General features: G+C 37.3%; 1 protein-coding gene across 1 annotated transcript in view; it reads left to right on the top strand.

Annotated features, from left to right (window-relative positions):
* Positions 1-4,735: 4,735 nt before the first annotated feature.
* Positions 4,736-27,811, top strand: part of tacr1a (tachykinin receptor 1a) — a 37,529-nt gene continuing 14,453 nt past the window's right edge. Inside the window, exons 1-2 of the mRNA XM_066657354.1 lie at positions 4,736-5,145; positions 18,936-19,130. Of these exons, the coding sequence (XP_066513451.1) occupies positions 4,736-5,145; positions 18,936-19,130 (605 nt within the window). The remainder of the gene's footprint in view (positions 5,146-18,935; positions 19,131-27,811) is intronic.

The raw sequence follows: 27,811 nt of genomic DNA, 5'->3' as shown, positions 1-27,811 counted from the left end.
ATATATAGTGTGCATTTCTGAGGAAATCACACTATTAAGTCTCCTAAAAAGAACAGTGGTAAATTATACCATACATTCATAACAAAATATTGTGTTTCCACGGAAATTTAAAAATTTACTATATGTTTTATGGGTAGGTTTTTTTTTCTGACAAAAGAAAATCTTACTGGGTGTTTTGACAATAAATACTACATGAATTAAAGCTGGCTGAACTAATAGGATAAGGGTAGGATTGAGTCTGAATCATGGCAACAAAGACCTCTGTGATACTGCTGACAGGTTTGCTCCAATATTGGATGGTGGAAAAAGGTGGTTGGAGAGCACCTCTAGAGGGAGCCAGTGAGAAAGGCTTTCTTAAACATGAGATGCACGGGTGATTGACAGTAGCGCAGTGTTATAAATGAAAGAAGCACTCAGTTGTTTTTACCATGAAGAAAGCGCAAAGAATATATATCAATGTGATTGTTTATAATTTTGATATTTTTCTGTTTTGGAATCCATGAATGAACCAGTACATGCTACATAGAGTGGGTTGTCCACATGGGGCAGCCATGTTTACAATAGGATTTAGTACAGAATCTGACATGTCAAGGCCACTATTTGTCAGTGTTTCTTTCGTTTCATAACATGAAGTATACATGTCTTTATTAACACTTATGATTACAGAGGAGAGTAGTAAAGGGGCAGGTATTACATCTGGGAGTTAATGAAAAAAAAAGTGGGAAAATGCATTGAATCAGCTTTAATTAAACATTTATTAGCTGTGTGCAAAATTGCTGGGTGAATGACATGTTTTTTTCTGATATTCGAAATACGAATTCTGACAGCAGAAATAAAATAAGCAGATTGAGCCGCTTCAACTTGTCAGTGAAAATATACACAGCACTCACCTCATGCTAAATGCTAACTTTTATTTAAATACTAAAAGCATAATAAAACAAAAGTGTAAGAATTATACACCCTCAGAAGAAAATGTTACTGAGGTGTAACACTGAGGATTTCACCACAGTGATGGTTTTTCTGAGAGTGTATATGTGTGCATTTAGGGCACAATCCATCTCAGAGCTCCAACAATGGCCATAATTTCATTAAAGGGAGAGTCAGAGGTAGTGGGGAACTGCTTTTCTCATATGTTCAGAAGCTCAGCACCTTTTAAGATGGAAAGATGTTTGAAAAAAACAACAACTGCTGTTTGTATGTGGCTGAAGATTAACTTATCGGTAAGTTTTTATTCATTGTTTGAATTACCACAGAAACTCATTTGTTACTCAGCAGGTTTCTCTTTATAGCACTTATGGTCTGTGTGTACTTTCATGTGGTCTCGTGAATTTGGCATGAATCCACTTTTAGTAATCTGAAACAGGAAAAATGAGTCAGTATTACTCACATATGGAGAAGGAATAGAAAAAAACTCACAGTTTTTCATGTTTTTTTAACATTTGGAATTCTCTCTCAGCCATTTCAGAGACCTGAGCAAAAAGAGAAAAAGCCTAGCATATCAGATTGTGCCCCTTTGTTTTTTTAACTCTTTACTGACACTTGGGCATAGTAAACACATTAAACTGGTTTGCAGCACACAAATAGACTGGAGAGCAAATGATGAAGAAAAATGAACTGAATTTTATAACAAAATTATTTTTTGATTAAAATAATTAACTTTAAGGCAGTTCCTGAAGCTGTTTTAGCTGTGTACAGGAGTGATGATTTTTTAAATAGTACACACAAGACAGAATTATATTTTACTATAACAACGTTGGATGATCCAGTTTACTATGTGGAACTTAAAAGTTTCCTGTGTAACTCTGTTCATCATCTGATCATTTTTGTTAAAAACTAAATTGTCAGACAGACATTATATTAATAGGCTGCTATTAAGACCTAAGTTTGGGACAACAGGTTTTTGCTCAATAGCTCAGTATTAAGATCACGTTGAACAGGCATAATATTTCCAGCTGCTCTCACTTGGTTAAATGGACATTGAGGGGCTGATGCCATGCTCACCAACAAAAAAGACAGCTGAGGGAAGATTATTCATTAGATTTAGTGAAATAATTTACACCTGTACCTGTCCATTCAAATATATCAGGTTTTTTTTCAAGCTTGTGAAAGCCTTCTCATCTAATTTCTTTTCCTAAAATGTAGGCTATTAGGATAAGATGAGATTATATGTATTTTCTGTGTGGCAGGTGTGAGTAAGTGACTAAATTAATGAATTTATGGTGCTCTGTGATGGGCAGGCACCCCATACAGAGTGTGTCCCTGCCTTAGACCCAGTGATTCTGATTAGGTTCCAGACAAACCATGACCCTAATTGGATGAAGCAAATACAGAAAATTAATTACTCCCAAAGGAAAGTGCAGTGTCACTGTAAAAAAAACATGTTGCGTACATTATTTATAATAAGTGAAGTGGTGTCACAGAAATACTCCTAAAGTATACACAGTAAATTCACCAGTGTTAAATCATCACTATTAGTGTTAAATTAACACTGTTAGTGTAATAATTTAATGCCCTCGGTGTTAACACTAACAGTGTTGATTTAACACTGCTGACGTTACTGTGTACCTGCACACATATATGAAGAATATGACATAGTAAACAGGACTCAGTAAGAACTTCTAATCTTCTGGGAAGGATTTTCACTAGATGTTTGATTATTTCTGTGAGGGTGTAATGGCAGTCAATAGAACATTAGAGAGGTCATGTGCTGGATGATTAGTTCTGTCACTCCAACTCTTTTCAGAAGAATAGAAAGGAGCTCCATCACCAGAAAACACACTTCCACTTCTCCACAGCTCAATGATTAGGGGGCTTACACCCCTCTAACTGACTATTGACATTAGGAATAATGACCTTAGATAAATATGAATCTGCTTTAGAGTTTTCCATTTCATTTCACGCTTTCTGTGAAACTGTTATGCTACACAGATAGATACATTTTAATTTTATTAAGCCATGAATTATGTTCCTGTTGGTTCTTGGTAGTGTCCAATAGTCAGTGATGTTGTTTTGTGTTTTCCTGATTGTTTGGTAACAACCGCATTTCCAAGAAAGTTGGGACATTATGTAAAAACAATAAAATCATGAATGTTTGATTTGTTTATTTACCTGAAACTATACGTAACTGGCCAAGTACAGTCAGATGTTTCAATTGTGGGTTACTTCTCTTCATGATGTGCCAGAGGAGACCGTTCTGAACAGCAGGAAGGTCTGTGTCTACGAAACCACAAGCAGAAAGAGGCCTGGGTAAAGGTCTCCCCTTGATGGCAGCATATGTCTCTCTAAACTCCCAATATATGCCTCTACATCAATAGTACCATCTCCCATATAACAGTCACCAATGCTATAATCACTGATGCACCTCATCTCATTAGATGTGTCGGCTTTTGCACATGTCACTGATAACAGTCTAGACGCTCTCTTTTTGTCTTTGAAAACTAGATATTTTATATTGTTCATGAACCCGAGCAGAAACATGGACTCATTTGACCACAGCATACATTTGAAGTGTCTTTTGGAACATCAGAGATGAGCTTGGGCCCAGTGAAGTTCTTAGAATTGCTGTATGTCTTTCTCTTTTTGTAACAGAGCTTCAGGTTTCATTTTCTGAGCCTATGCGGTTATATTTATCACAGTAGCAGTAGACAGTTTGTCATACACTTCTGTCTGAGGGCTCAAAGGACATGCATATTCAATAGTGGTTTCGGACCTTGCTGTATGACATACACAGACTAGGATTGATTTGGATTTTCTGAAGGTTTACAATGTTTTGTATGATATATGGTAAAAGTCCTCCATTCTTTGCAGTCTTGCACTGATTTTATTTTATTTTATTTTATTTATTTATTGAACTTGTTGACAAATCTCTCACAGATTTTGGCACAAAGAGATGAACCTCAACCCATCTTTGCCTGCAAGTTTGTTGATGCCCCCTATGTGAAATGTTTCAAAACACTGTAACTTGAATAATTTATAAAATATTCCCTGCCATGTTTAAAAAGCTGAAAATAGTTCAGGAGACCAAGAAGGGGTTACATTTTATTTATTTATTTATTTATTTATTTGTTTGCTTCTCCAACGACTCCAAACATGTCTTGGCCACTCGACTGCACCTACGGTTACGCAAATTAGATTTTTTTCTTAGCTATAAATTAAAGGCCTTTGTGGATCTAAGAGATAATAAGATAATGTAAATATCATGTGACTTTGTGAAATGTAAGTGTTAGACTCCCACTGAAGAGAAATCAAAGGAAGATCGACAGATGTGTTTCCAGAGGCAGGTTGGGCTGTGCAGGTTGAACTCCTCAGTGTCTACAGGTTCTCGTTACTGCTTTTATTGTACTGAAGAATTACCATTTTATCAAAGAGACGTCTTTTTTTCTAACGCGGAGTGCTGACAGTGTGAGGGGACTCGCGAGTTCAGGAGCTAAAATTAGGCAGCAAAAACATGAGAGGCGCGAAGCACGCGCTGAAAGGGGGCGGGGACGTGTGTGTATGTGTCATTTGTCTGCGGGCGCGCGCTGGAGAAGCTGCCACGCTGCGCTCTCGCTTCACTCTGCGCTCGCGCTTCGCCAAGGAGAACTCCCAGTCTCCAAAAAAAAGCGTACTCCAGCATTTTCAGTAGAATAATCGACACGAACATGGTCGATTAAACCCAATCCGAAAGCGACTTTTCGACGTTTTTTTTTTCGGAACTTTCTTACCCCCTCAGTTGTGTCTTGGAGCTGAGCTTGAGATGGACCCCCTCTACACGTCCACAGAGGCTTGGCCGGGGAACGGGAGCGCTCTGGAGATGAACAGCACGGACTCAGACGCCTACTGGAACCAGTTCGTGCAGCCCGCGTGGCGCATCGCGCTGTGGGCCGTAGCGTACTCGGCGGTAGTGGTGGTCTCCGTTGTGGGAAACGTGACTGTGGTGTGGATCATCGTGGCGCACCGGCGCATGCGGACAGTCACCAACTTCTTTCTCGTGAACCTGGCGTTCGCGGAGGCCAGCATGTCCGCCTTCAACACCGTGGTCAACTTCGTGTACGCCGCGCACAACGAGTGGTACTTCGGCCTCGTGTACTGCCGCTTCCACAACTTCTTCCCCATAGCCGCCGTGTTCGCCAGCATCTGCTCCATGACCGCCATCGCCGTGGACAGGTGAGCGCGCGCAGATTTCCCTCGGTTTACTAATACTCTTGAAGAAAAGCATATACAAGGACACGCGCAGATACGTGTGGAAATGCACTGGTCAAAGAAACCAATGGGAAAGTACATGGAAATATGTGTCATGAATGGTGAAATGGAAAGTGTATGGAGAAGTTCGTGGTCATGAAAATCAACGGGGAAAATATTAAGTAAAATAAGTAGAAATGGGGATAAATGCGAAAAAAATGCATCAACATGGGAAAGTTTAGGGACATTGAAATATTTGGGAATTTATGGTGGGGCTGCGCATGGGAAAATACCAGGGGAATAGCACATGGGCATGGAAATATGGGAAATAATAGAGATGATATACATATGCTTGGGAATATTGACAAAATGCATGAGGATGGTTTAGGCGTGATAGGTTAATTTTAAATATGGGAATATGGCATGGACACATATGTGGAAATATGGGATAAATTTAATGAGAACATACCAGGGGGAAAGCACATGGGCATAGAATTATAGAATAAAGTGTTAGAATACATGGGCATGGATATACAGAGGACTATATATGGGTGAAAGTGGACATGAAAATATACATCTGACGTTCATGGACACTGAGGTATATCATTGTCTATCAGCATAGAAATATATAACTAATACATGGATTTGGAAATTAATTGGAAAATATATGGTAAAATGTACAAAGACGTATATTGTTCTGAATAGAATTTCAAAAACACTGTTTACTTTCTGAGTTCCTTTTCCACAGTTGCTAAACGTATTCCATAAACTATTTTTAATTTTTTTTATTAATTAATTTTTTTTTGTATGTATTCTGGAGCTTCAACTGATCCATAAACAAGTGTCTGTTTCTCCCCAAATCTCATACACCACATGACATATCACAATATGTGAGCCTTTTATCTGACTAACTGTACTTGTTTTAGAATTGTTATATTTACACTCATACTTGACCTGAACACACACTTGTCTTGGAACCAAATTGGGAAAAATAAATAAATAAATAAATAAATACATTTGAGTTTACTTAATAATAAAGGGTTAACTGAGATTAAATCATCTACATCCAGAGATATAATTTTAACACCATGCGCTCATTCTCTAACTGTACATCTTGATGTAGATGATTTAATGATATTCGCCCCTTTGACATAAAAAAAAAGTAAATTCAAAGTGTAAATTTTCAGTGAATAACTCAGAAATAAGCTTGTTAGCATTTATACTCAGACTAGTCTTGGACTCTGTTATTCATTTGCAGGCTATTCCTTATAGACCATAGTTTTAAACCTATTAGTATTAGTATTTTTCAGACTACTCCTGAACTTTATTTGTACACAGACTTCTTGAAATCATAAGTATTTAGGCTTGGCTAAGACTTGCTAGTAATTATACTAAGATTATGATTACAACTACTACTACTACTACTAATAATAATACCAATAGTAGTATTATATTGTATTTATTCAGCACTTTTCAAGAACCAAAAATCCAGTCATCAGAACACAGAACATCAAAAGACAGACACAGGGTCAAAGAACCAGCAGAGAATAAATAAGTCCAGGGGAAAACAGGAGCAGCTAACAGCAATACAAATGTGGTGAGCAGCTGCTTTGTGTTTGTAGCGTCAGTGAAAGTGGGCACTCTTAACCATCATGCTGGGTAGAGTAGCCGTGTTGAAAGTGGTCATTCTCTGATGGCATGCAGGCTGGTCTTGAACTCCTTAGTATTTACAATCAGTCTGGTCTTGGTCTCATTAATATTTATAATCTGACTTATTCTCTGTGCTTGTTCACGGTCGCCCCACTCATTTAGTTCATACTGCTATGGTATGATATACCCAAACCCCTTCAACAATCATTTTATTTTGTTAAAATAAACCCCACCCAGTTTGCTCTGATTGACATGCTTAGATGTCTATCTTTATGGGTTTTCTCATAGGCTATTTATTAAAAATTGTTGTTTATGTTCAGATATTGTACTGATCTCCTATATGTTTGTATCAACATGTTTCACAGTACTGAACACTTTCCTATGCATCTAATCCTCCACTTGAGCTCCAGTTACATTCAAGTGTCTGCAATCCTTCAGTTCCGCTGCTTATCTCTTGCCTTTCAGCATTGAGTGCTGTAAACCTGCCCTTTAATCTGCGTTTAACATTCAATTACCCACCAGAGAGAAAGAGCGACAGAGAGAGAGAAGCAAGAAAGAGAATGCATATCGAGAAAGAAAAAAGAAAGGGAGACACAGAGACAGGGGGAGAGATAGATAGAGAGAGAGAGAGAGAGAGAGAGAGAGAGAGAGAGAGAGAGAGAGAAATTAAAAGAAAGATAGAGATTAAATTGAGGAAAGAACTAATAAACAGGGATCATGGAAAGCAGAGATCGGGATAAAGCACAACAATAGGAAGAACAGAGATAGAGGAAATAAAGAGAGGGATAGTAAAGAAAGATCAAGAGGGTAAAGAACAAAAAAGAAAGAGGGAAGTGTAGAATGTCCAGGACACTGTGTGTTTTCGGACCTCCATAGGTGAAGGGGATGCTTTGTTGATTTCTAATTTACTCAGATCTCTCCAAAGTCAGAGGAGATTCTTTTGTTCCTTTCCCTCTGTGGAGGCATTCTGAGAGAGTACTGCAGGAGAACTCTGTGGTTCTATATTAGGAAATCAGTCAGAGACGTGTTTACATGTTCACACTCCTGGAGTTTCTCTCTTTTTTTCACCTTTTTTCTTTCACCACGCCTCAAGAGAGCATGTAATTTGTTGCAGATATTCATTTCAGCTTTCAACCAAAAAGCCACAGAAGATACAGCCTCCTGTAACAGTCTTATTTCTGTAAACACCACTATATGTACAAACATTTGTGGCTCATCATTTTTCTTAAATTAATTGTATCCATTTGTATTTTGACCCCATTTCCCGTGACAGCCTCTACACTTTAGAAAGGCTTTACTTTAGATTTTAGAACATTGCTATGAGCATTTGATGGCATAGAGCAATGATAAATTCACGATTAGTTCTGATTCTTATCCCAAGATACTAGATGGTGCTTTTATGTTCCTGAGAATGTAGGTTTGCCTTCTAGACAACAAGTGGCATTGGGCATGGTGATATTCAACACCACTATATGTACACTATATGTACAACTGAATATCTATGTCCACAATTGATGTGATGCATTCACTCATAATAAAGGATTACTGCAAACCTTTGTGCATACATCCAGAGCCAGTCCAGGCTTTCCTGGGGCCCTAAGCAAAATTTTGATAAGGGGCCCTCCTACCTGAACTCTGAAGCCAAATTGTGACCATTTTTTGACAGTTGCACCTGACTATTTACTTTTATTTTCCCTTCGTTTTTTTGTCTTAAACATCCATATACAGAACAAAATGAGATGTAAACAAACAATATTTCTAAAAAAAAAAAAACAATATAAAAACGGTCTGTGAGGAGTTTGATGTGTTCTCCCCATATTCACACTGGTTTCCTCCGGGTGCTCCGGTTTCCTCCCGCAGTCTAAAAGCATCGTTGGTATGTGGATTGGTGACTCAGATTGTCCGTAGGTGTGAGTGTGTGAGTGAATGTGGGAGTGTGTGTTGCCCTGTGAAGGACTGGCGCCCCCTCCAGGGTGTGTTCCTGCCATGCGCCCAGTGATTCCGGGTAGGCTCCAGACCCACTGTGACCCTGAACTGGATAAGCGCTTACAGGCAATGAATAAATGAATGAATATATAAATAAACAGCTGCAGCACTTAAGGTGGAATAGAAGAAAAAGAAGCAAACATAGATGTTTATTCTCCAGCTTGCAGCCTTGTGTAACCCTAAATGATGCAGTAGTTTTGTCGAGGCACCTGTAACTGCCTCACTGTTTAAGGTGTAACAAAGACGTCAAATATGCTGGTGTTAGTGTGATTGTGTGAATATCATGGCAGCATTTAAGGTGGAGCTGAAACTTCTAAGTCAACTTAGTACTTGGAAGTAACTATATCATTTTTAAGGTTGAATGAAATTGTAAGGAAATTTAAGAGTGTACTGGTGTGTTTGGGAAGTTTAAACGAGTACTAGACAGTTTAAAAATATCAGTATATATTCACTTTTCACAAACTTTGGTTCATGATACTGAGATGCTGCAAGGCTTTTAAGGTCGTGGAGAACAGCTGTGCAGTGCATGCCACCTCTAAATATATTACCACGGCTATGTTAGTAGACTATTATTTATTAACAATCCAACCTCCACAGGTTTAACTGACTGCTGTTCCCACAGCTCAGTCTTGTGGAGTCTTTTTTTCCCCCTCTTTTCATATCCTGGAGGATAGTTTTGCTTCATCTTCTGATGATACTCTAAATCCCGCTAACTTTACGCAAAGGGTGAGATAAGAGGGCTTTTGTTCATTTGCGGGGCCCTACGTAGTGTGTGTAGTGAGCGTATAGGGCGGTCCAGCTCTGCATACATCATTGAAAAGCAACCTAACACAATCAACAGTAAATAATGTAAATAATGTGGATTTTCTGATATTTTTAAAAAGGGGACTTAATATAATATTATTTTTTTTAATAAAATAAATTATATATAATATAATTTATTGCAATACTATTATTTACTTTGTTGTAACAGTGGCCAAGAGGCAGGATGCTAGCGCAAGAAGGTTTTGAAAAACAGAACAAAAATAACAAACATAAAACTAAATATTGGAGAGACAATACATATCTTAGGAAATATATAAGGAAATATACTAGGAACACACAGATGAAAGAATCCTATAATTGATCACAGCAAAAATGGAAAAAACAACAGTCTATGGCCAACACAAACTTAAGGTGAGAGGTATCTATAAAGGGATGTTCCAACAAGAAAAAGACTTTCTGGGTATGTTTACATGCAAAACAAGGTAACAGGTGTGGGAAGAGTCAGAAAACTAAAACAGCTTTAGGCTATAATAACATTAATAAAAATAACGATTTTAACCAGTTATATGTCATGTTTATTTCAGTGTATTTTGTATGTATTTAACACCAGGATGCAGCTTGTTCTTATTTGTAGCAGTCCTTTGGCTCTGTAGGAGCTGCCTATGAAGTTAACTCCTGGTGTGTGGCACTGTATGAAAAAAATCAAGAAAACCAAAAGGGAAGAAGATCTCAGCAGATAGAGGCTGACATGAGTAGCATTTATTGTGGAGAACATTTAGAAATGGGCAACTTATGATGGAAAAACTTATTTACCTTTAACCATGTGAAGAAATTAACTTCATGTGGATACAGAAGCCAATTTCTTCCATTAGTAAGACTTTTTGTGGTTTTTTTTAACACTCATTCGCCTGCAGTATTTCAAAAGTATGTTGACATACTTTATTAAAATTTGATTATATATCATAATAGTGATAATCCTTAAATACTGATTTATTTTCTGAAATATATTTCATTTTATTTTCATTATCAAATAATAATGACTGAATTGGCCTTGCCTTTTATTATTTTATTTTTCACCATAAAATGACAAAGAAGACAATATCTTCATCTACAGTACAAAATATCATTAAAAGATTTAGGGAATTCAAATGTATCTCTTTATGTAAAGGACAGGGCCAGAAACAAGTATTGGCTTGCTGTGGCACTTGCTCAGGTGGCACTGATTTACAAGCAAACACAATTCTGTAGTGGAAATCACTGCATGGGCTTAGAATCCCATTTGAAAATCATAGTCTGTGAACACAGTTCATCACTGCCTCAATAAGTTCAAGTTAAAACTCTATAATACAACGAGGAAACGATAAATAACCAGAATCCAGAAATGGCACCACTTTCTTTGGGCATGACATCATTAAAAATGGACTCGTTTGAAGTGGAAAGGTGTTCTCTGGGCTGACAATAAAAATTTGATTTTTTTTAAACCATGGGTGCTGTCTAGGCTAAAGTGGACAGGGACCTTCAAGCAGATTATAAGCACAAAGTTCAAAAGCTATTATCCGTGATGGTATGGGGTGCATTAGTGAACAAGGCATGCACATCTGTCAAGGCATTATTAACTCTAAACAATATATACATGTTTTGGAGCAACATACTTCCACCCAGAAATTGCTAATTTCAGGGAAGACCTTGCTTATTTTATCAAGACAGTGTCAATCCATTTTCTGCAAGGATTATAACAGCATCAGACCCCTCAGGTCAGACTCATTGAAAACATCTGTGCATTATGAAGTTAAAAATACTACAATAGAGACCCCTGTTCTGTTGAGCAGATGAAATATTATATGAAGTAAAAACAGGAAAACATTTCATTTTTAGAACTACAGCAATTGCTCTCCTCAGTTCCCAGTCATTTACAGAGTGTTGTTAAAAGAAGAGATGAAGAAACAGAGTAGTAAACATGCCCCTGTCCCCACATTTTGTAACCTGTTCCTGGCATCAGATTAAAAAGAGGCAAATATTTTTCAAAAACAATAGATTTTCTCACTTTGATCATTTGAAACGTCAATTAAATGTAGGGTTTATATGATTTGCAGATCATTGCATTTTGTTTCTTTCACATTTTGCAGTAAAAATGCGTTTTCTGGAAATGGAGTTTGTAATATAAAAACCCTTGTGTGTATGTTATATAGAGGAAAAAAGTGGTCCTTAATGTTCTTTAAGTATGCATTTAGAGCTACTATTGGCCAAAGGGGAAATGGCCAGACAATCCCAGGGCAGAAAAGCAAATATAATAATCTCCGGTTATGAAGAAGCATTTATTTAGCCTTTTCTTGACACTGGCCACTAACTGGAATTTTCTCTGCCTGTGTCGAAGAGCTAAAGGATGATTTTCTACAGAAAAAAAGTTCAGCCTCAAACTATTGAAATAACATCTCATTTGTTCAAAATATTCACTACATATGTCAAAATAATGACTAATATATCGAAGATAATTAATTATTATTCATTATATTATTTTTATTTCACTTGTTTAACCTTATTTTATTTATTTTATGATTTATTTGATTATGATTGATGCATAATTACATTTTTCTCAAAATAATCAACAAACATTCCTAGCTTTTTAGTTAAGTATTTAATATGTAGAATGACCTCATAATAAAAGTAATATCCAACATTAAGTCCAGGGGGAAAAAAATTAATAAAACATGTAATATATATATATATATATATATATATATATATATATATATATATATATATATATATTGAATATATGAAACAAGATTAATACCATGTGGTGTTTGATTTACAAAACTTTTACAGGATGAATTAAATGAATAATAATGTAATATGTGAAGCACATTAATATGTGGTGTGGATCTGCATGACCTTTTGAACTTTCCTTGTATCTCCGCATGTGATCCTGATCATGTGTAATTGCCTTTGGGCTTCAGCAAATCACTTTAAACCAGCCTGACCGGAGACACTGGACAGAACATAGTGGAGAAAATGACCCCAGCTGGACAAAAAGTGTGTGTGTGTGTTTGAGTGTTTTGGTCAGATGTGTTTTCCTTTATTATCCACATTCTAATATGTATTTACTCTTGTATATGTATTTCAGGTATTTTACATTTAGTTTATGAAAACTCCTACAATGTAGAGCTGTTTGAATAGGTTTGGCAAATAAAACATGGCCTGTCAAAAATGCCATCTTCAACTTTGTTCCCAGCAGTGATACTAACTGTATCACCGGAGAAAGGTCCATCACACCAATAATGTTTTAAAAACAGTGATCCTGTGGTCAGAATCTGACCAGTAATTAAAGAGGTAGACACAGAGTGTGTCAAGGTGTAATAAAGGTTTGGAACACATAAACTGTATTTTTATGCTAAAGTTTTTTCTTACAGAACTAGAAAGTATCTGGATAATCAGACCTTCACAAATTTCAAGGCAAAGTGCCCTCAAACAAGTCCAAAAAGTGGACAATGTGATAAATGGCAGGGTAGACATTTTTAATAAAGTGGACATTGAGTGTGTATAAATAATTGCAAATACCCTGGAGATATGGTCTCTCTGATTATAAATCTAAGAGCAGACACAGATTCTGCACCATTTTGCACTTACCACAACTCATTCATTTTCCTGAAATGACATTAACAGCTGATCTGGTAAAGGAGTTGAGTCACTCAGACTCTGGACAGTGGCTGTCCACAGCGCAATGTGGTGGATAACTGATAGCCCCTTTCTCAGTCTTTCCACAAAAATGCTGAGTGATTTCTCAGGTCCCAAATCTGGACGAGACTCCATCCTCTGCTGTAATTCTCCTTTGTAAATCCAATCCAAGACCAGACTTAAGGAATCCAAATCCAAATCTGGTTCTACTGGCCAAGTAAGAGGTCACTTATAAGGAATCTGGCTTAGCAGTTGCTCCTTTTAAGGGAAGATTAATATAGGTAATTATATTATATATAGTAATTCAGGAAGAAAACAACAGAGAATATTTATATACAAATATTTAACAAATTGTTATAAAATAGTTATCTCATGCTTTACAGGGAACAAACATGAAAAATCATAATGTACTGAACTTTTTTCATAATTTTGATATCATATTGTGTTTCTTATTTTTAGTAGACATTTTCTCACACACACACTATCACTATATATATATATATATATATATATATTTTTTTTTTTTTTTTACTGTACTGGGTACAGTAAAACAAATATAAATATACCATAACTTTTGAAAGGAGCATTCATTCATTCATTGTCTATAACCACTTATTCAGTTCAGGGTCATTGCAGGTCCGGGGCCAACCCTGAATCACTGGGTACGGTGAGGGCTGGGATGTGAGAACACACCCTTGGTGGGGTGCTTTGTACCGAGCAAATTAATGTAAATATTAAATATTTCCTCTGCGCACTTTTTGTCATATGAGTTCAGAAGTTCAGTAAGCTCAGAGTTCAGCATTTTAAAACCCATAGGCTCTGGTCTACAGAGATGTGGACAAAAATAAACTGTGTGTCTAAATGTTTTGATAAAAAACTGTGTTCCATAACTTCAGTAGAGTTTCAGAGAGCTTTAAAAAAGAGGCATTTGAATGGTGGAGAGATCTCTGCATGTTGAAAAGTGCAAAAATTGCAACAAAACTAAACAGATCAATTTACATGTGGGTTTCTGTGGTAATTGAAACAGTGAATAAAACGTACAGACATAGTAAACTTAAACCAAGAATAAGCTACAGTTGGTTTCCTACTCAAACATACCGTTCCACCTTTAAAGTTTCAGAGGTGTGTTTTGCTGTGAAAACAGAAGTTTGCCAAAATTGTCTACTGTGCCTTTAAGAACTTGACAAGTATTTTTCAGACTCTGGAGGAAAATCCAGAGATGTAGTGCTAATGTTAAGATCATGATTTTCAAACTCTCACTTGTTCAGATGCTTTAATGGACAGAAGGAGCTAATTCAAGAGGTTCAAATGAGGATTACTTGACAGGAACTGAGAATTCTGTGGACATTAGGTGATTTAGTCAGGCCTGACTAGCCCATTAATTGATTATTTTGAATATGCCTGGTCTGTCCATGCTCATTGGATTTGTATTTCTGCAAGATACAAGATACATTTCAATGCCTTTGTAAGTTTGTGTGTGTGCCTGGCAGAAGCTTGTGAGGATGTTGGCAGACTGTTGGCGGGGGAAATTACAGTTCAGAAATAAACTTGTGAGTTGCCTAATTAATCTGCCAAGTGGCGGCAGAGTGTGACGGAAGTGTGCATGACCTACCTTCATTTACAGACCTCCATGAGTCATTTCCTTCAACAAATAAAAATGTATTTAGGATGAGATTCAATTGGACATCTTAACATCTGGCTAACAGGACCAACAAAACAACAGAGGTCAAAATTGGACAGCCTGGTTAAAAAAACTTTTGGCAGCCCCCCTAGTGGTCATTTCAGCAAAAGAAAAGAAATCAACCAGAATCATTTTAATTAATAAAACAAAATAAATAAATTATAAACTATAAGGACAAAATGATTGAGACACTAATTATTAAATTCAGGTGTTCCATTGTGTGCCATTGCCACAGGTGTATAAAATCAAGTACCTACCCATGCAGTCTGCCTTTACATACATGTGAAAGAAACTCTCATTGAGTTCAAGCATGCTATTGTAATAGAATGCAACATTCCTCCTAGACATCCCACAATCATCTGTGAGTAATATTATTGAATAGTGGAAGTTTTCAGGGACCACAGCAACTTGAGGTTACAGAATGAGGTCGCCAAGTGCTGAGGCACACAGTGTGTAAGTTGCCAACCCTCTGCTGAGTCAATAACTTCAGAGTTTGAAACGTCCTGAGTCATTAACATCAGCAAAAAAACTGCACAGTGAGTTTCATAGCATGTGTGTTTCCATGGCTGAGCAGCTGCATGAAGGCCTTACATCACCAAACACAATGCCCAGTGTCTGATGGAGTGGTGTAAAGCATGGTGCCACTGGACTCTGGAGCACTGTAATCATGTTCTGTGCAGTGAAAAATCACGCTTCTTTCTCTGTCAGTCTGATGAATGAGTCTGGGTTCGGCATTTGCCAGGAGAACATTAAATGCCTAGCTGCACTGTGCCACTGTGCCAGGGATAATGATATGGGGTTGTTTTTCAGGAGTTGATCTAAGTCCCTTAATTCCAGTGAAGGGAAATCTTAATGCTTCAACATGCCAAGACATTTTAGAAAATTATATGCTTCCCTTTTCTTTTCCACCATGACTGTGCCCCAGTGCATAAAGCAAGGCCCATAAAAGCATGGTTCTGTGAGTTTGACATGGAAGAACTTGACTGAGCCCTGACCTGTACCCTTGGGATGAACAAGACCATACATTGTGGGCCAGGACCTCTCATCCAACATTACAATCTGATCTCACAAATTACCTTATGAATGAATGAATGAAAAAAACCCAGACACACTCAAAGATCTTGTAGAAAGTCTTCCCAGAAGAGTGGAAGATGTTACAGCTGCAAAGTGGGGACCAACTACATATTAATGCCTATGGATTTAGAATGGGACACCATAAAATCTCCTTTAGGGGTAATGTGTAGGTTTCTTAATACTTTTGCCCTTGTACTGTAACAATGTTATTGGATTCAGTAAGACATTGCTGGCTCTCAGTGTGTGGAATGTTATGACATTTTGTTGACCTGCTAGCAATTGAAAATATAAAGAATTTATAGGATTGTGAAGATTGAGTGCTTAAAGGCATGGTTTGACCCGTATGATATGAGGGTCCCAGAATTTGACAGTCTTGTCCAAACAGAACATTGAACAACAGTTTGTTCCAGGTGGAGCCCCCTAGTCACATTCTACAAGTTTGCAACATTTGTTCCCTGCTAGTAAAAAATAAGGCGTAAAAAAGAAAGATGAGAATGCCCTTTTATAAGCATTCCTGAGAGAAAATTGTGTAGTTTGTTGAGGTGAAGAGTGTGGTTCAGAAATAAAGTTGTGAGCCACATGTTGCCTAATTAATTCACAAAGCAACCTGCCTTCATTTACACATCTCCATGTGTCAAAAACAACCATAATTTACTCAATTTTTCTCTCATGAAAAGAGAGACTGAAGCATTAATTCATGTTCACCACCAGGAGTGAGAGGCACTAACATGCTTTTCAGATTCCAAGAAGAAGTTGTTTGGTAAAATAATTAAATTCACTCCAGATAAACTGCTACAAAACCTTTCACAGCTGCTCAATTAGTTGTTTATTGGCAGGTGAAAAAAATCATGCAATCACTGATCATTCTTTCTTTTCATGTTGGCAAATGTTTGTTCATGCAAATAAATATGCACATTGATTATTTCTGGAGTCTTTTTCCTGGGAACATTGGACCAGATCAGATTTATGAATTATTCATAACAAATCACACTAGACATAAATGCAGCATGAATGTTCCATTAATAAACATATGCATCTTTTCCTTTAGTTAAAAAAATATACAGTCAGAGACCACCATACATTTATTTATTGTCCATTTAAAATAGGTATTAGGAAACATGTATTTAACTAAAAATTAAATTTACAGCTTTCAATTTTTGGAGCCTTGTTTCCTTTTATTTAAGGAAATCTGCTGCCACACTTTAAAAGTTTAGTATTGGATGTTGGTTGCATTTTCTGCTTGTTGCCATCCAAGTGATTCAAAATTTGTGTCTATTTCCTTTTCTCTTGAGCGTGGCACATCTTTTCAGACCCTGTTTTGAGTTGTCTTCACACAGTGAAAGGCTCCAGAGTGCAAATTATAGAGTCACAATTCGGGAGGCCAACTTTTTCTCCATTGTGCCCAACCCATTCACTACATCCATGCTCAAAACACCCACTGCATCACTAGCTCTTCACAGGGGTCATCAGGTAGGCACCTCTGCTCATCTGTGTTTCACTGAATTAAACCCACAACACCTCCAAAATGTTCAACAGTGGTGTAATATGGCTGAAAAACCTAATGAAGATTATCCATGGATTTTTAATAGTTATACTGCTGGGAGACAGCTTTGATTTTACTTTTTGTTTTTTAATATATTCCTGAAACTACATTTTGCAGTAATGGGACCATCATTACAACTAAAATCTGAGGAAATGAATTGAAAGCACCAGATGGAACAAGAAACACCCTTAGATGGGTGGATGGGATACAAGATAGGCTAAGCTAATCCCATCAGTCCGTTTGGGTTTTAAAAACTAGCCAAAGTACGCCATACAAGTTGTAACATGCCTAATTAACTTGGACAAAACAATCCATAAATATATTACAACAAAAGCATGACACAGTGTTAATATGTTCCCAAAAATACATTGGTAGGCTCTGGCTTTGAATGAAATCCGGAGCAGCAAAAAATTTTGGGGAAAAATTGGCCTTGGATATATAAAATAGGCCTGCATTTTTAAATTCACAATCATGAACTTTTTATATTTCCTTTATTAAAAGACAACAGATTATATTTGTGTCAATCATTTAGTGCCATGCTAACCAATGTAACAGAATGGCCAGTTATTTTTCTTCTCCTTGGGTGATGAACTGTCTAATGGCAGCACTTTGAAAATATGTATTTAAGATATTTTTAGTTAGCTAAAGAATCATGTCTGTAAGTTAGTTTCCTATGCAGAAATGAATCCTAAACCAAACACACTGCATTCACAGCACTCTAAATTGAGATTCTCCATTGGCAGAAAAATACAGTCTATTGAATGAAATGACTGTCTGAGAATCCATCTACAGTTGTAGTAAATATAATATAGTAAGTCATATTTAGGTAGATACAACCATGTTTTTTCATTATATGTTTCTTGACATAAAACCAAGAATTTTAAATCTGAATTTTAAATCTGTTTTTTTTTTTTTTTTTTTTTTTTTAACACGTGAATGAAACATGAAGTAAGTGGATTGTGTTGGGGTGAGGCATTGTACCATTGTGCCACATGTGTATTTGTGTTTTAGGGGAACTGCTTTAGAGTGAGGGCTGAATGTAATGAATGGGACTTTTTGGGTTATATTCTTGTAAAATATGGATTAATCATTGATTTCTACAAAATCACCTGTTTCAGCTCTAAAGGGTTAGATACCTTTATGGGAAATGCCCTCTCAGCAGCCATCTTAAAATAGTTCCCAGGCAACTATTCATACAAGATCAGGCTTAGATCTCTTTAAATAGAGACATACAAATCCAAATCTATATCTAATCGAAATGGCTCAAAGAGACATAACATAATAATACGCTATGTTATGTGTTACAGGAATTCTTATTCCGTTTTAACCAGTGACATGTCTCCACTTCCTTTTTAAAGTGTTTGGTGATAATAACTGATATATTTTCTGACACCCCCTCAGGTACATGGCCATCATCCATCCCCTGAAACAGCGTCTGTCATCCACTCAGACCAAGCTGATCATTGGTGTGATCTGGGTGTTAGCGCTCCTGCTGGCCTTCCCACAGTACTACTACTCCGACACAGAGCAGCTGCCCGGCCGTATTGTTTGTTACATTGACTGGCCTGAGTACACCTTCATGAACTTCAAAACAATGTAAGAGTGATTTTGCTGTTTATCTGAGTAGAAATTGTGGCTTTATTTTGTAAAAAATTGTAGCCTCTATGAAAAAAACTTGTGACCTTTATTAAGCAAGGCCATATGAAATGTTACATGAGACATACAGTTGCCATTTTTGAAACACCAGGCATTATGCACATGTCTAAAATACTCTCACAGACATCTAATAATAAGTATAATGACATGAATGACTGTCTCCTCATTTCTGAAATATCAGTAACACAAGTGTGACAAATGCTTTGTCAATAGGTCTGCATGGTGTCTTTATTTTTGCAGAACTGTAATTCAAAAAGTATTAAATCACTGGAGATTATTCATTCATGTTCCTTCCTTTTCAACTACATTTGCACAGCCGGCCATTCATCTTAATCCTGAACTAGAAAATGTATCCTCTACATATCTCGAGTGGAGAATTCTCAGTTAACAATGTTAGCCCTGCAGGAGAGCTAATCTGTGTCTTGGAAATACAATCTACCTTCAGGCAAATTGTTTAGCTGAAGGTTTAAATGGATAAAGGTTTAAAGACCCCTATCAGTTCCTGTTTGTTTTCTGTGGTTTAGTTTGTTCTGTGGTCAAAAGCTCAGATCAGTTTTCTTCGTATCTGACTCGATCAGTTTATTTGGACACGGGTTTGGAGAAGCACAATGAGTACAAAACCAGATTGGACATACAGTAGCCAGTGAGTTGATTTAATCTTCAGCAGCTGTTACTTGTATGGCATCTTAAGAATCTACACTATATAACCAGATGATTTTGAACAAACTCTCATTCAAAAATTCATTAACCATATCTCATGTGGAAAGCCTTTATTCTAAATGTTGGAACATTTCTGTGAGGTTTAGTAGCATTCAGCCATGAGATTATTAGTAAGGCCAGGTTCTGATGTGGGATAATTATTTTTTGGCACTCCAAATCATCCCAAAAGTTTTGGAAGGAGCTTTTAATTTGTGTTTTGCTAGTGGACTATCAGTACACCAGCAATTACGAAGATGTAGATTTTAAATTTATATTTGATAAAGGTGTAGCTGTAACGCAGGTTACTCATATATTTTTGAATCTAGTATTTGTTGTTAGGTGTGTTCTTGTATGTCATTGTTTGCTTTTGTATGTGTACTTTTTCTGCTATGTATTAATATATTATTTTTGCTTTGTGCAGACTGGTGTAGTGCAGCCACAGACACGTATATTCTTTGTCTTTATAGAATATAAACATTTCTGAAATTAATTAGCCATTCAGTGATGATTTATTACTGAATATAAGCTTCCATTATTTGTGTAAACTTCAATATTTGCTTAGCTCCAGTACAAATCTAAGGAAGCGGGTTTTACACACCAAATGTAATGAGTAGTCAAATTTATTTGCTTTAAGGGAGAAATTCTTTGTTTTTTGGTATTTTCTAAATTAATATAGGAGTCTGGGGTAATGGCTTGCAGGCTTTGCTGTTGTTCCGGTCTTAATAAATTAAACACAATAGCTTGTGGCAGTGGACCATTGGACCTATTTCCAGACTACTGCTCTCTCAAGCAGAACACTGAGTAGCCCCACATGCACAATCCCAAAATACTGCTGTTTTTCATAAAGCAGGGATTCAGTTAAACTACATATTTTAAATCACTGTATTAGTCTTGAAGACATATGTGATGATGATGATCTTTATTGTCATTATACAGAATGTACAAAGAGATTGGGGAGCTACTCCTTTTTAGTGCAAAAAAAATGTACCAACTGTAAACAAAACAATTTATAAAAAGATTTATAACGAAATATACAAATATACATATACATATAAATATATAATAGTAATGCAAATATAAAAGAAAGAATATAACACAGAAGTGAGTAAAAAAGAGTAGCTCCCCAATCTCATGGCTTGGTGGTTAGCACGTTCGCCTCCCAGCACTGGGATCTTGGGTTCAAGTCCCATCTGGGTGGAGTTTCCATGTTCTCCCCGTGTCTGCGTGGGTTTCCTCCGGGGGCTCCGGTTTCCTCCCACAGTCCAAAAACATGGAGGGTAGGTGAATTGGCTTCTGTAATAACTGTCCTGGTTTGTGAGTTAATGAGTGTGAATGTGTGTGTGCCCAGATATAGATTGGCACTCTGTCCTGGGTGAAATCCTAGTGCCCGATGCAGTCCTCCAGGTGGACGGTCGTTTCTGGTTGAGAGTACGCTGTGCGCGTTTGGCTGCCGCTTCTCGCCAGTGTGTGTGTGTGAATTGAGCGTTCTGAGCAGTGTAGATTGTAAAGCGTCCTTGGGTGTCTAGAAAGGCGCTATATAAGTGTAACGATAATAATAATAATAATAATAAAAAAATTTCGCCAGGGGGTTAATTTTCTTATTGTTGTTGGTGCCTCCGTTATCAGGAAACACACTGAGGCCCAGAGGAAGGCCATATGTTTGGGTTCAGTAGAAACATGAAACAAGTTAATATCATGGTTCTTCCTCATTCTCCAGAGAAGCAGTGGGATGTAAAGTTCACCTTGAAAAAAGGATGACGATCCGTTGAGCTATTTCTCACACTGCAACCCACCTCAGGCAAAAAAAAAACAAAAAAAAAAAAACACCCACACTCCATCAAATCGAGATGTCAGAACTCCGCCATAGATTGTAGAGCTGCGAAGAGAGATTAAAAGAAATTATTTGTGACAAGCATTGGTATGGACAGTTAATGGAATTTAGTCCTGCTCAGCAGGCTCAATGTTATGGAGAGAGATTAGTCTCAAAATATTGACAAATGCGTAAATGTTTACCAACTAATTAAACACAAGTCACAGATGTGTCATTATTCACAAATAATTATATCCCAATCTGTGTCTCGCGGTCTGGACCAAATTGGTCAATACAGGTTCTGGTTTTTACAGATATGTTATCATTTAATGTGAAAATAAATACATTTGTTTAAATTTACATTGCATATATTTGTAAAGTCATAGTCTCGAATTTATAAATTGTGGCATCTGCATTTGTGGATCAAATTACTCGCCTGTTTTGGTGACATATTTTTGTTAATTTCCTCTGGCGGGTTTTTGGATTTTGAGACTTTCTTTCGCATTTCACCCGATCCACACACAAATGCAGCCTGATCCCAAATGTTGCCTCATCCACAAGTGTGGCCAGTAGGCGAACAAGCTACCGCTATGTAACACTGCTGTCTTTACCAGTGTTTCAGGACTGACCTGTTGCTCTCAGGGCCGCTGCAAAAAAAAAACACTTGTAGGCGGGACTGTGACTCAATTGGCTGCCGCAGTAAATAAATAACCGCTAACTCCGGCTGCTGATTGGCTAAATAAGAGTAATCACCAATGAGAAGCGCATTTCTGTTTACGTGGCGTTTCTGTCCCTCCCTCCAGCTGAGGGAGAGCAGGTTCTGTCTGTCTGAAACAAATCACCCCTCTTAACAGTCCAACCTCAAAAATACGGAACACAATGCTTCTCGTATCAGTAACAATAAAAAATGGGCATGGGACGTCAACCGCTGTGAGCAACACAAGGCTTCTCTGGCATTTTGGGAAAAGAGGACAAGCGGCGGAGAGTGGATACATAAACATTGCAGTGTTGTTTATGTTATCCAGCCTAAAACGGCATGAACATCGGTGAAATGGTGAAAGGTTGCTGTGTCTCGAGTGGAAAACCTATCGCAAATGTAGTGTGTTTTTTTTTTTTCGATTTTCCAGCTTTGAAATAAAATTGTGGAACCATGGAACAAGTCAGGGAATGTAACTTGTGGTAGCTCGTTTAAATCATCTGTGCACTTTATTTTCGTATGGATCAAGTCCGTTAATCACTTTTATTTTTTCTAAATAACACTCTGTTGTGTTCTTATTCTGTTTATCCCTATAAGGCAGTGGTTCTTAAAGTTTTTAAACTAAGTACCACTTATTTTCAAATCAAAGCCCCCCAAGTACCGTCTATGAATCCTATGAATGTCTTGCGGTGGGTGGCACAGCAGGTAGTGTCACAGTCAAACAGCTCCAGGGTTCAAGTCCCACTGTGGGTGACTGTCTGTGAGGAGTGTGGTGTGTTCTCCCTGTGTCTGCGTGGGTTTCCTCTGTGTGCTCCGGTTTCCTCACACGGTCCAAAAACACATGTTGGTATGTGGATTGGTGACTAAAAAGTGTCCGTAGGTGTGAGTGTGTGTCACCCTGTGAAGGACTGGCGCCCCCTCCGGAGTGTGTTCCCACCTTGTGCCCAGTGATTGAGTGTAGCCTCCGGATAAGCGGTTTCAGACAATGAATGAATACTAAATTAATTGCTAAACATACAAATAACCAGGCCTAAACAAAACGCTTTAAACACAATTATACATTTATGAGAACATATACAATTTTGGGGAAATAAGCATTTTGAAAGAAACAACATGAAGAAAGATCGATATAATATGTGCTTTAATAGACAATAGGTGAAAACTGTGGCGCTTGAAGCAGGTGCTTACAGCTCTCAACTTATATCAGTTGTATATCAGTAGGTGAAGGAGGCGCAGCGTTGTTAAACAAAGCTTTTAGGACTCTAATGAAATGAAAATTGGCCACATTATTTACCTTCAGTTCAGTGTTCTCTCTATGCTTCTAGATTTAGCCCTTCTGGGCTAAGGAGTGTTTTGCTGGGTATGAACTCAGTTTGTTTTTCACGTTTCCACTTTGCCCTTTTTGCTGAATTACTCATGTCTGTCTCTAGTCTTTGCTCACGTTCAGTAAGAAATTTTAACTGGGATTTCTTTACATGGATTTTGCAAAATACTCTGTCCATTGTTTTGTTCTGTTGCTATGAAGTTTGTCCTCAGAAATGGCAAACCCTACCCGCAACACGCTGTTATGTAGTTGCCCATTCTTTATACACAACACAGCTTTTAGTGTCCAAATTCGGTTTGGGTTAAAAGTACAGGGTAACTTCCTGTTTGTGGCACATTAGTATATGGGAGGGGGAAAACTTTTCAAGATGGGTGGTGACCATGGTGACCAAGGCACCTGAAACTATGAATACTGGAAGCCTGTGCTAGCATTTCTCCTGCGGTGTTGCTATCAGTGTGTGAAGAGTGGGAGAAGAGGGTAGCATTGACAAATCAACACAATGGGCACTACTTTGAACACATTTTATAAGTGGTCAGAAACTTGTAAATAACTCATGAAATAATAAAGTTACGTTAAAACCAAGCACACCATTGTTTTTCTTGTGAAATTCCCAATATGTTTGATGTGTTGCATGACACACATTGAAAAAACAAAAGTTGGATCCAAAATGGCCACCATGGTCACCACCCATCTTGAAAAGTTTCCCCCCTCCCATATACTAATGTGCCACAATCAGGAAGTTAATATCACCAACCATTCCCATTTTATTACGGTGTATCCATATAAATGGCCCTCTCTGTACAGTTGATTATCCCAGTTTATTAAGATAAAGAAGATTATCCTATATATTATTCCTTTTTACTCTTTTCAACAAACTGGATATTTAACTTAAATCAGGACAGATGCAGACATAAATGCATCAAGTCAATAAATGGCATGGTTTAACCATTGTTTACAGTGGATTCATATTGTAGTGGTATCATACACTAAACAATGCCAAGTTCTCTCTGATAAAGAAATGAACAAAAATACGTCATGGACAACAGGTGAGTGACATGATCCACAAATGCAGATTCTACAATTTATAAATTCGAGGGACTATGACTTTACAAATATATGTAATGTAATTTTAAATAAATGTATTTATTTTCACATAGTGATGATATGTCTGTGAAAACCAAAAATGTGTATTTATGAATTTAACTGTATGTACAAACTGCAGACTATAAGACTCCGATTGGGATATATTTATTTGTGAATAGTGAAACATATTTGTCACTTGTGTTTAATTTGTGGATTAATATTTATGCATTTGTCAAGTATTTTGAGACTAATCACTGTCCATACCACTGTAGGTACAGCGTCTTTTTATGATTCTCCTCTTGATCCCTTTCCTCTTATTCATGCATTTCCTCTTTCCATCTCCTCCTTCCTCTAAAAATATTTTTTCTTCTTTCTTTGTATTAATTATAATTAATACAATTAATTAATAACCCATTAGATTAGGCCAAAATTTGCCATAAATATTATTTAGCAGATGGGAGTATAGCCGTTTCAGTTCCTTGAAAATGGGCCTCTCTGAGGTAAGCTATACAGTTAGCATTTTTTGTTTGAATCCTAGTAGCCTTCTAGATAGTTTGCTGGGCATGGTTTGCAGAAGAAACGTGAAACTGGTCCCAGCTCAACAGATATTTCAGAATATACATGAAGGAGTCTTACTGATAAAGGAAAGGAATGGACAAAAAAAGAAAAAAACTGCTGGAAATGAATGAAAAATGAACTCTATCCAGTGTGAGATCTTAACATCACTGAATGCCTGGGAGAGAGCAATCTGAGAATATGCTGTTAGAGTGAAAATTTTGTGTGACTGTGGCCAACAACAGCTAAAAAACATAATGCACCAATCCTTGTGTGACAGTAGTGTCTCCTTTATTGACAAAAATTCTACAAAATATTTAATCAGGCATTTTGAGCGCAGTTGAAGAGGCACTATGAATAACCAGGAAACAGATTCTTTCCTCAGGCCTTGTCCACACAAATCTGGATATTTTTGAAAATCCCAGCTATACTGTCCACACCAATTAAAAAAATAAAAAAAAGGCTGAAATATAAATGTCAGCCCAGTAATTAACAACCCAGCCTAAATTTTATATTTACATATTTGGTCTGTTTTCAAGTTTAAATAATCAAAATTAAAACATGTTTTAAAACATCCAAATGTTGAATTATTTATAATTATCTTCTAAAGGTGCTGATGCTCTAACAGGGTTTCCAACTTGTCAGGTTTCAAAAATAATCCTCGTTTACTTGGTTAATGCGAGAGTTTTGTTGATATCCAACTCAGACTTTCTATCCATGACCTGCATGTTTTGTTCAGGTCTTCTTCTGTCTCCAGCAGAAAAGACGGCGACTGCTGTGCTTTTGTAGAGTGTAGTCTTTCAGCTGGTGTCGTCTTGTCCCTGTGATTCAGATGCTCCCGAATTCAGGGGTCACTAATTCTGGGGCTAGAGGGCCTCAGTCCAGCACAGTTTAGAGATTTGTTTGTTCTAGCACACCTTTTGCAATGGGTCATTACCCAGTGAGTCACCATGAGTCAGGGAAATCACCAAACAGCTCTTCTCCAGTTCATCACCAAAATTGGAGACCCTTGCCCTGACCTCACCAGCCATTATCTTCCCTCCCAACTCTCCAACCAAATCTCTGCCCTTAGGGATATGGGAAGTAGGGCTAGAGAGTGGGCTTCAATACTCTCTGATTTTTAATAGCAACTGTTAAAATAAGAGTTCCTTTATTTTTTTACATTAAAAAAAGGAAAACAAAAACATTACCCTCAACTTCTCTTGGGTTTTGGGGAGTGCCACTAAATCAGAAAAAAAGAGATGTACAGCGATCAACCATTGAGTATAGAAACATTATGACCACCTCCTTGTTTCTACACTCACTGTCCATTCTCTGAGGTCCACTGACCATACAGGAGCAATTTGTAGGTCTATTGCAATTTGTAGAGTTTTTAAACTTCATGCCCACTCACTGTCCACTCAGTAAGATACATCTACCTTGTTGGTCCACCTTGTAGATGTAAAGACAGAGACAATAGCTCATCTGTCAACTGTTTTTGTTGATTGTATTCTAGTCCTTCATCACTGGAAACAGGATGTTGTTGGCTGGATTGGTCGGTGTGAGGGCTTTAAAAACTCCAGCCGCACTGCTGTGTCTGATTCACTTGTAACAGCACAACACCCACTAACACACCTCTGCGATGTCTGTCACTGCAGAGCTGAGAATGATGCACCACCCAAATCATACCTGCGCTGTGGTGAACCTGTGGGTGTCCTTTGAAGAACAGGGTGAAACAAAGTACAGTGAGTGTAGAAACATGAAGGTGGTCATGATGTTATTGTTGAATGATGTATGTAAACGGAACAGTTTATAGTATATATTTTGTACATTTTTAAACATATTGAACATTATTCTCATATGAAAATGTTATATCTCCCACCCAGTGTGTGTTCAATTACTACTAACTCTAAGGCTTAATTTTAGGGTTTGTGATCTGACTTTACTCATTTGCATGAATTCCTCGAGAGTTAGACAGCAGAATGTTGCACTCACAGGACCCTCCTAGGTTTCAAACTTCAAAATATAAGTTCCTATTTGGTTGTGCATATTCTGCAGGGTTCTGTAGAAAACATGTTGGTAGAAAAAACATTACATTTTGTGGAGACACCCTTGGTTTTTACTTGGTTCTTCCTACTCATTGATTTTTCTTTAAAGAGTCACCCACTGAAAGGTTTTTTTTCGGTAAATCGAAGAGTTTCTTCTAGAGAACTGACTTGTATGGCTGATCTCCAGCAGTTCAATAGTACCCAACCAAGCTGACCATAAACAAATGGGTGGAAACTATTGTGAGTCTATTTGGTAAGACACCAACATTTCTTTTACATTGACACTTCAGGACTGTAATTGTGTACCTCTGACCCATTTCATTGCTAGATAAGACTCCCAACAACATGGGAACACGTGCATTCTCCTAGGCATGTGAAAAATCTCTGCCTCTTTTCCAACTGCCACTATCAGAACACCAATGGGCA

Source organism: Hoplias malabaricus, chromosome Y (genome assembly GCF_029633855.1).
Source record: "Hoplias malabaricus isolate fHopMal1 chromosome Y, fHopMal1.hap1, whole genome shotgun sequence".
In the NCBI taxonomy this organism is placed as follows: domain Eukaryota; kingdom Metazoa; phylum Chordata; class Actinopteri; order Characiformes; family Erythrinidae; genus Hoplias; species Hoplias malabaricus.
Note: the sequence above shows the minus strand (reverse complement) of the source record. Positions and strands in the feature narration are given on the sequence as shown.